The sequence below is a fragment of the Saccostrea cucullata genome, unplaced genomic scaffold, assembly GCF_032062105.1.
Source record: "Saccostrea cucullata isolate Sc308-1 unplaced genomic scaffold, CSIRO_AGI_Scuc_v1 ctg18434, whole genome shotgun sequence".
Classification (NCBI taxonomy): Eukaryota; Metazoa; Mollusca; class Bivalvia; order Ostreida; family Ostreidae; genus Saccostrea; species Saccostrea cuccullata.
This window is the reverse complement of record NW_026921802.1, coordinates 1-10,001: the sequence shown is the minus strand read 5'-3', so window position 1 is coordinate 10,001 and position 10,001 is coordinate 1. Positions and strand designations below refer to the sequence as shown.

General features: G+C 33.9%; 1 protein-coding gene and 1 pseudogene across 1 annotated transcript; both read right to left on the bottom strand.

Moving 5' to 3' along the window:
- Positions 1–10: 10 nt before the first annotated feature.
- Positions 11–7,006, bottom strand: LOC134260736 (2-aminomuconic semialdehyde dehydrogenase-like). Its single transcript, XM_062743285.1, has 10 exons — positions 6,830–7,006; positions 3,751–3,951; positions 3,300–3,511; positions 2,954–3,120; positions 2,206–2,276; positions 1,988–2,092; positions 1,620–1,785; positions 1,096–1,213; positions 889–980; positions 11–640 (listed from the first exon to the last, which is right to left on the bottom strand). Coding segments are annotated over exons 1-9 (1,209 nt in total). The 5' UTR covers positions 6,997–7,006; the 3' UTR covers positions 11–640; positions 889–978.
- A 2,222-nt stretch (positions 7,007–9,228) lies between these two features.
- On the bottom strand, positions 9,229–9,959 carry LOC134260735 (uncharacterized; annotated as a pseudogene).
- Positions 9,960–10,001: the final 42 nt, after the last annotated feature.

Below are 10,001 nucleotides of genomic sequence, written 5' to 3'. Positions count from 1 at the left end.
ACTACATGGGTAAACAATACATCAATATAAAATATATCACAAACAAATAAACAAAACAAAGCAGCTGTAAATAAGTGAAAAAAAATGTAAAGCACTGTGATGTCTTACATAGCACTTATTGTATAGAGATCTAAATTCACAGGTGTTTCAAATTTCCACATTTTTGTTTTGTTATTCTAATACATTTGAATCTGCTGAAGTATACAACAAGTCTGTGAAGTCAACATCATAACTCTATATGTACAGAATATCAACTTTCTTAAAAGTTACTGCAGGGGCTGTAAATTTTTACCCTTTGCAAAATAATGAAAAGTAGCAATCCGAATAAGTGTAACATCATACAGAAGTGGGAAATTAATTTTTTAAAGCTATCAATAATACTGTTAATTAGAATGTAATTAATCATCTCAGGCTTTGATTGCATTAAAAAATTGCCTAGAGTTTTCATAAGTTCACATTATGAATTAGGAAGCATGACTTAGTTATTTGTTCTTTATAATTTCACACAGATTGTTTTCTGGTTTGTAAAAAATTCAAGAGAATCGATATTGCCCTCAAATCCGACACCTGAATTCTTGACTCCTCCAAAGGGCACGTTCAGGTCCCTCACCAACCAACAGTTAGCCCACACTGTCCCGACCTGTAAAACGTTAAAACAACTTGTTAAATAATTCTACTTCTTGTTAAATGATAAAATTCTAAATGTCTGTTATATACCTGTATTTTGACATACATACCAGTGGGTATACAAAAATTAAAACTTTTTTTCCTAGTTGGGTTGGAACACAGTACCCTAGCTAAGCTCTATAGAGCTTTGTTCTGAGATGTTTATCATGACTCCTGACGTAGGATACCCCAATAGTTAGTGAATCCTGATAAACACAATACCTGTAGAGACTGTGAGACTCTGTGAAGTCGAGATGCATTCTCAGTCCAGACAGTGGCAGATAAGCCATACTCCCCATATTAGCTTCTTTTTCCTTAAAAAGGGGAAAATAAATCATTTCACATGACTTTGAAGCAGAACTAAGGTTTCTCCAATGTCAATCTCATACTCAGTTGTTATGTAGCTAGCATGCTGACTCCATGTAAAACATACCTCTTCCTCTGTGTCAAATGGCACAATACAAGTCACTGGGCCAAAAATTTCTTCTTTCATCAGACGAGAGTCGTCCTTCACATCAGTAATGACAGTGGGTCTCATAAAATATCCCTGTAAACAGATAAATTATAGTAACAGTGGTCTTATAACAAATCATAAAATATCCCTGTAAATAGATAAATAATATTAAACAGTGATCTTATTACACCTTATGAAATATCTCTGTAAACAGATATATTGTACACTGGAAAATTTTCTCCCCTTTCGCCCTCTTCATGATTGGGCAAATTTAAAACAGGGCGAATTCAAAGAACACAGCATTATTTCTTAAACAGAACTATGCCTGAACGAATTTAAAATGGGGCAAAATTATTCAAAAGTGCAAAAGAGCGAAAGTAACCCTGCATGTATACAGTATTACATAACCCAATGGTCCATATATTCCCTGTAAAGAAATAAATCATTTAAAAAGAAAAAAATCCAACAAATGACATGAAATAAAAGTTGAGACACTTACATTCTTGTTGCTCTCCTCCAGTTTTAAATCCTCTTTACCACACGCAATTGTTGCTCCTTCTTTTTCGGCCAAATCCACATAACCTTTGACCTTTGCCAAATGTTCTTTACTTATCAAAGCTCCCATGAATGTTTTCTCATTTCTTGGATCACCAACCCTTATTTTCCTAAAATAAATGATTTGGGTAATGATTGAAACATATTAATGGTGTTACACAAAATTTGTAGATTTGTAGCTCAATTGACTGAAGAAGTGAACTACAGGTTTACTGTGAAAGTTTTGGACAATGTCATTCCAAAAAAGGTTATAACAAAAGAATTATTGAAAGTTCAATGAATATTATACAACTGTTATAAATCAGTTCTTACTTGGTTTCAGTAACAAATTTCTCTAGAAACTTTGGGTAGAGTTGCTTCTGAACATAAATTCTGCTTGTACAAAGACAAATTTCTCCCTGATTGGCGAAACTTGACCTGAAAAATACCTGCATGTCTCAAAGATTTATCCTATAAACAATTATTTCATGCCAAAGCCCCATACACAAAGAACATCAAAAAAAATAAAAAATACTTTAAAACTTGCTTACCTAATTGAAGTTGATAAACATTTCTCCAAGTCAGCATCATCAAAAATTACTGCAGCATTTTTTCCTCCAAGCTGAAATGGGGATATGTATTTATTGAAAGATAAGCAAGTATCTAAAAAATTAGCTACATTGCATAGGGCATGCAAAATCCTTACACCAAGTCAGTTTAAGTTAACCCTGGTGTGTGCATGGCAAGTAAAATGTCCTAAATATCAAATTCTACATCTCTTAAATTTCATAAGACATTAAGTTTGACAGACAGACAGACAATAATGAAGTGATACCAAAGTCACTGTGCTTTTTGCAATACAAAAACATAATAATTATTACTATAAATATAAAATACATGGTTACTGTCTTGAAATATAAGCGATATTTGGGCGAGGGTAAGAAATCGTGAAAAAGGGCGAGGCTTGCCGAGCCCTCTTACGTTTTCGACCCGAGCCCAAATATGGCTTATATTTCAATACAGTTATCATGTATTTTGTTTATCCTGCAACATATTCTTTACATTTGAACGTCCAAAACTAGCCATTTTTCAATATTAGGTACATCTCTGCAACTATGACGCCATGGCGTAAACATTGCAATATACATGACGTCACAATGCTTTAGAACGTCAGAATACATGCACGAGGCTTTATAAGGGCAGTGACCGGATAAAGCTTTGGTTTATTAGGTTACCTTTATTAGGTCAATGCAAGGGGTAGTTGCAGGATAAATGTTTTTATGTGTGCCCCCTCTTTACCTCCAATGAGAATTTTTTGCAGTAAGGGGCGGCAGCTTCCCGGATTCTTTTGGCAGTAACCGTCCCGCCGGTAAATGATATCAGAGGTACATCTGGATGTTTGACGAGGGCTTCTCCTGCCCGGGGACCAACTCCAAACACAATATTAATCACTCCAGGTGGCACACCTGTCATACAATGAAGAATGAAAATATATAGTTGAATATTCTATTTTGTTGAATATCATGGATATGTCAAATTAAGGTAAAAGTACTAACCATCTTTCCTTATGTATCTTAAAGATATAACCATGTTTATGACTCTTGTCTCTTGTATATGATATAGGATAACAAAAAATTTCGCTTGCCTGCTTCCTCAAATATCTGGCAGAGCTTCCATGCAGTGACTGATGTCATCTCACTGGGTTTGGCGACGACAGTGTTACCGCAGGCGATGGCTGGGGCGATCTTAAATGACAGGAGGTACAGGGGGAGGTTCCATGGACTGATAAGACCGGCCACACCCACTGCCTCCCTCACAGTGTAATTAATGGCACCCACAGGTTCCATCACTGTAGATCTGTCAGTAAGCAAATGATTCATTATTTAATATCAATGTACACGGGTATTCTGAAAGATAATTCTATATGATTTTTCTCTTACAAGCCATTTATTATGTCTATTCTTTTAAAAACCATGCAAGTTTTACACACCTCACAGACACATGACACATTTGTTTTGTTTATTTATTGTCTATCATTTATCAAATTATGAAGTTTGAATTTTTCTTACAATGACATTATTTCATGTACATTTTACCTGTTCACATCATGAATAACTGATGTGGCATAGCTTCGGAAATTGTGCATCAAGCGTGGAATGTCAACAGATTTCGCTAACCACACCGGCTTTCCCTGGTCTCTTGACTCCAGTTCAGCAAACTCATTTTGTCTCGCTTCAATCAGATCAGCAATTCTCAGCATGAGTTTAGATCTGTCTAAAACTGGAGTGCTGGACCACCTAGATGAAACAAAAATACAAAATGTTTTAATTATTGGTTCTAAGAAAGCTTTAATCCTTTAAGCAAGGAATGTATATTTTATGTGCAACAAGTGAAAAGTTTTTGTCAGTTATGAATCAGATTTTTAGACTTGAGTCTTGTATAGTAAATAAAAAAAAAATATATATATTATTGTCTAAGACTTATGTATACTTCTTATCTACATTTAGAGTTTGCTCAAATCTTTATATACGATAAATTACTTCATTGTCTAATGTATGCAGATGATATAGTTTTATTGTCCAAGTCATCAAAAGGACTTCAACAAAAACTTAATTGTCTTGATAAGTTCTGTACTGACTGGTGCCTTGATGTAAATGTTTCAAAAACCAAAGTATTAATCTTTAATAAAGCAGGTAGACACTTGAAAGAAAACTTCACACTAAACAAAGAACCTCTTGAATGTATTACTTCTTATAAATACTTGGGCATACATTTCACTGCATCTGGAAGTTTTACACTTGCTCAGGATGAACTTTACAAAAAAGCTTCAAAGGCATTTTTTAAATTACAAAAAAATTTCCTATCATTGAACCCTAAAATAAACACAGCTTTACATGTATATGATCATACAATAAAACCCATATTACTTTACGGTAGTGAAATTTGGGGGGCCTTTAACACTACTACATCACGATTTAGAAATGGACCCATTGCACTGGATGAATTATTTTCTAAGTCACTTTGTGAGAAATTACATTACAAGTTTTGTAGATTTTTATTAGGTGTAAATAACAAAAGTACAAAATTTGCAGTCCTTTCAGAACTAGGTAGACACCCTATGAGTTTCAGTATTGTTCAGAATATATTGAAATACTGGCATAGGTTAGAGAATTTGGATGACACATATCCTCTATTAAAAGCTGCGTATACTACCTCGGTATCCAATTTCAATAAAAACAATTTATCATGGTTTGGTTCTATTGATATGTTTAAACAACTTCTTAGTTAACACCTCATCTGAAATCATCTACATCAACATTTAAATATCATTGTAAACGCATTCTAAATTCATATTTTCTTGAAAAATGGTATCAAAAGAAGGAAGAATTAAGTATTTGTGGGAAATTGGACACCTATTGCACAATTAAACAGAACTTTGGGCTAGAACCTTATTTATTAATTTTAAGAAAGTTTGAAAAAAAAAAGATTCTAAAAAAATTTAGAAATCTTCTCACAATCTGATGATTTAAAAAGGTAGACATTACGGTATTCCAAGAGAAGAGAGAATATGCCCCAATTGTAAAATAGAAAAAATAAAGATAAATAATTTTCTTTTAAGTTGTCCATGCCATAGTCAATGAAAAATTTACTATCCATGATATCTATGAGGTGTCATCTTTTTAATAGCTTGTCAAAAAATAACCAATTTTTATGGTTAATGAACTGTGAAGATGTTGATGTGCTGTTCAAATTGTGTGAATTCATAAGTCATGTATAGTTCGACAAATTCAAAATCATTTGAAGTACCTTGGTTGGATAAATTATGCTACACTATGTAGGTGTTGTTGATATTTGTGTTGTATTATATACTCTACATTTGACAGAAGTGGATAACTTTAATACATGTATAATAACAATATACTATCCTTCAGCACTGACTCTTGCTGTCCATTATAGTTTAGTTTAATTAACACATGTGTCAATGTATAATTTATTTATATAATATATGTTTATCTCCATAAATTTTATGTCTGTTTATTCTACATGAGGCAGAAGTGGAATTCTGTATATCCTTTAGCACCGACTCTTGCTGCCTCCTGTTGATGTTTCAAACATAGTTTTATGCATTTTGATATGTATATATTTACATATATATGTATATCATGAATAATACTTATGCACACTTTTTTTTTTTGTACAACAAACCATCATGTATGTCTGTATATGAAACTTAAATTGCCACCAACATATATATCAGTACATATATATACTTAATAGAAGAATTGCTCTTCACCACATGTTGTATTCTGTCTATTACTTTAATATTATGTTTATATGTAATTATATATGTTATATGTTTATGCCTAATGGGCCCTGATTGGTAATAAATTCTATTCTATTCTATTCTATTCTATTCTATAAGGACTTTAAGTTTATACTTATAATGTTCATCTAGCTTAGGAAGGCTGTAATTATCAAGATGATGATTGTATTTTCAAAAGTGTTCAAAACAAGATGTCTTTTTGTAAAACATTGATTATTCTTTTTTTTCTCCTCTCCTTTCTACGAAATGAGTTAAAATAGAATTCATGGGTTTTTGTACTATCTTAAAACGTCGAAAGTTTTGCCCTCCAAGGAAGGTCTTGTCATAAGGAATACACAGGGAAAATCTGGTAGACCTTGCAAAAACCATTCAAACATGTTCAAATGTTATGCTCAATGGAAATGTTCTTTGTGGATAGTCTATTAGATTGACAGACCGAAAAGCACATACCCCCCCCCCCCCCCCAAAATGTAATCTTACTGTTAAATGGCATGAAATTGTGTAAGATATGTGCTGGTATTAAATAATGTTACTATGCAAAATGAATTACTACTAGATATCAGGCATGAGTCCCTCCTTCCCCCCCCCCCCCAACAGCTACTTTCAAGGTTTAGTTATAGCCCAAACTGCACACCATCGGAGGTGTGTGTATTATCTGCATTTCGATTGGTCGATCCTCTATCAATTACCCATAACCTCATTGTTAAACTTTTTATCAACAATAATCGATGTCTTCTTGCAAAATATTTTGATCAAAATCTGATAAAATAGCTGGTCAATAAATCTAAATAATAAATGTATTTTGAACATGGAGGAAATTCGGTTCAGAAATCTTGAAAGGTATCGCTTACTTTGGAAACGCAGCCTTGGCAGCGGTGACGGCATCGTTTACTTCTGTCTCTCCACTATCTGGAATCTTTGCCCAGACTTCACCTGTTGACGGATCAAAACTATCGATATATTTTTCCGTCTGAACAAACTTTCCGTTGACATAGTTCTGCACGATCACCTTCTCCATTTTTCAACTTTTTATACGGCGCCAAGTTATGGACAAAAATACGTCTTACAACAAAAGACGATTTAAAGAAAAATTATTTACATTTAATAAAAAAAAAAAATAGACATCAACAGGGTGAATACATTATCATGCCTTTAACCATGTTTACACGCTTTTTAAAACGGTTACACGATTAATTCAACAGTTGAATAGTTAAAAAGTCGGTATTCTTTTTTTCTTCCTAGTATAAACAGTGTGCATGACGAAGGGACTTCAGCTTTTCCATCGTCAACTACATGTACCATGAATTAAATTTATAATATATATATGTATACGAATATTCACTTGCATATGATGTTTATATCTTTCAACTGATTTGATACGCAAAAGTCTGCTCCGAGTACGATCATCTTTCATAAAATACAGGAGAACTACTGACAAATAAGTTGATGTTACAATGCTTTCTGATACCCCGTGTAAAGCCAGCGTTCCCTGCCCAATTTCTACGGTCTTTATAACCTTTCTTTGGTTCGGCGTTTGTTGATCTGACATGTTTCAATTAAAACAATTGTTGTTTTGGGTTATTGCTTTTAAAATCTTGGACTCTCGGCAAGAGTAACATGTCAAAAGAGAATTGTTACTCCTCTAAGTCACCTAATACCATTGTGGGGTCGATGTTTTTGCGCTCTTCGCGATTCATTTTATTTATGATTATATAAGATTGATCTCCGTTTGTCACTTTTTTTTCTGTACAAAAACTTTTGACATCTGAAATTTGAAATTGCTTAAAGAAAGGAGAAAACTTGTGGCTGGAGGGAAATCTAACCCAGGACCCTCCATGACTAGTCGCAACGTAGTTAGAGGGGACATCGTAACACAGTTGTGTGTGTGTGGATGCTTGTAATTGTGTATGCTAGTATGCATTGTGCAAAACAGAAATGGCGAAATTTGCACCAGGATCAATATCGAATACCGTCATGATTTATAAGTATTTTTTGCGCTTTGTGGTGCTCTTGTTTACTTTGAATTATTGCTGAAAGTCATTCACAAAATTCCACGAACGTAATTTAAAAATACCACCAATCTGATAAGGTGATGTCACCTGCTAGCAATCCGATAATATAATAATTACCAATCAAATAAAATATTATCGGACTAGCTCCAGCAATAACAATTTATTCCCTTGGTGATTATTATCTGTCAGTAAAATAGAATTAAGGCTTCTTTTTTCCCTTTGACTATTAGTTATAAAGTGGTCAGATAGAAAGTATATGAATTCTCTGATTCTCCCATGATTTGTTGTGGTTGGATGAGGAAATCATATCCAACCACAAATTAAATTATGAGATTCTTTTTATCCGAAGTTTTACATCACTGTCAATAATGTTTTAAAGTTTTTACACGGGAATCCACTTCATTATACCGTAGATATGGGATAATTTAACTCCTTATTAGTTGAATAACTGTAGGGTTATGGTTTTAGATATATGAACTCAGTATTAGTCTTTTGACCATAATGGGCAAAGACTAATATACTGTTCTGCAACTAACTCCTTATACGCTTGAACTCCTGTTGTTAATCTGACCGTTTCGGTTGTCTTTTCAACAATATGATAGCAATATAATAAATGTTTTTTTTTAATTAATCATTTTTGGTGCAATCTTAAGAAAATGAAATTGCTTTTGAAAGCCTTTGAAATTTTTACTCTTTGCTTTAATGGTTTTCATGTATTTTTTTGTCTTCAAGAATTGAATCTGTTGCGATACAAACTTGTGCTTCAATGTGCATTCCTCTCCTGTGCACCATAATATCTACATTAATTCATTACTTATAGAAATCATTCCTGGGAATTTACTAAGGAGTGTGTTGCCATAGTAAACGGACATCTGCGCAAAGGCAATAACAAAGACACAAGCTGTGTCGATGAGGATGATTGCCTTGTTCATGATTGTTGAATGAAAAGCAAGTCAATTCTGAGCGAAAAATGCTGATAGCTGATTTAAAACAAAGTTTGGTGTAATTTTTAACAATTTTATTCAACACATCGAAGAGCATAAAATCAATGAAGCAACCACCTCTGGTCTGGTAGTCAAACCCCTGCAAAGAGATAAAAAATTCTATTAAATGACAATTAACTAAAACAAAACCAAAAAGATATCCATAAAAGATTGTGACAATGGTCAACCCAATTACAATCAGTGTACTTTCTTTATTTTATGAAAGTGAAAAAAAAATAAATGAACGCACCTGTCAGATGGATTTTCTAAATTATCTTGACAGCTTCTTAACCAGCAAGAGTTCCAGTGGTGTTGGTGGCGATCAATGCCAGACCGAACAGAGAGACTGAAAAGAAAAAAAAGGATTCATTAATAAAGCTATTCAATTATTTGATTTTACGATAAAACGAATGTTTACAAACGCTTGCAGAGAATGGTAAATCAGTTTAGCATAAGGTTACGAGAGCTTAGTTAATTAAAATTTCGCATTTTTGCAAGGAAGAAAATCATTGTTTAGAACAAATAATTATGAAAAATTGTTTTTTCTCCACTCTGAACACAAACTTACAAAGCTAAGAGCGGAGTTGTAAAAATCATGACGGACTTGTTGATGGTTCTTGCGGCCTGGGCACGGTTGTAGCGTTCGTACTGTTTGTAGTAGTTGTCATAGTAGTTGCTGCGAGCGGCGCCATTTCCTACTCCCACGGTGGAGGGGTATCCCACGCCTGTGCCGAGCATCATTGTGTTGCCATAGTAAGCGGACACCTGCGCAATGGCAATGGCAAGAAGACAAGTTGTGCCGATGAGGATGATTGCCTTGTTCATGGTTGTTGTGTTTGGAGACTCAATTGAGCAAGTGACGATGGTTCGCTGGTTTGCTCTGTTTTTATACTGATCTACCTTCCTTTAGCAGACAACTGTGATGTAATTTGTACGTTACGCGAAAAAAACGTAACTGTGTAAAGAAATGTCTGCTGCTTGCGCATGTCGTAATATACTGGTTTCAGAGCTGTTAGGCTTTGCTTCAA

Coding starts and splice junctions, on each gene's coding strand:
- LOC134260736 (XM_062743285.1), bottom strand. CDS start 6,996: ATGGAGAAGGTGATCGTGCAGAACTATGTCAACGGAAAGTTTGTTCAG. Junction 3,121..3,299: donor CCAGATATTTGAGGAAGCAG/GCAAGCGAAATT, acceptor ATTGTATGACAG/GTGTGCCACCTGGAGTGATT. Junction 2,093..2,205: donor TGTTTATCAACTTCAATTAG/GTAAGCAAGTTT, acceptor GGTATTTTTCAG/GTCAAGTTTCGCCAATCAGG.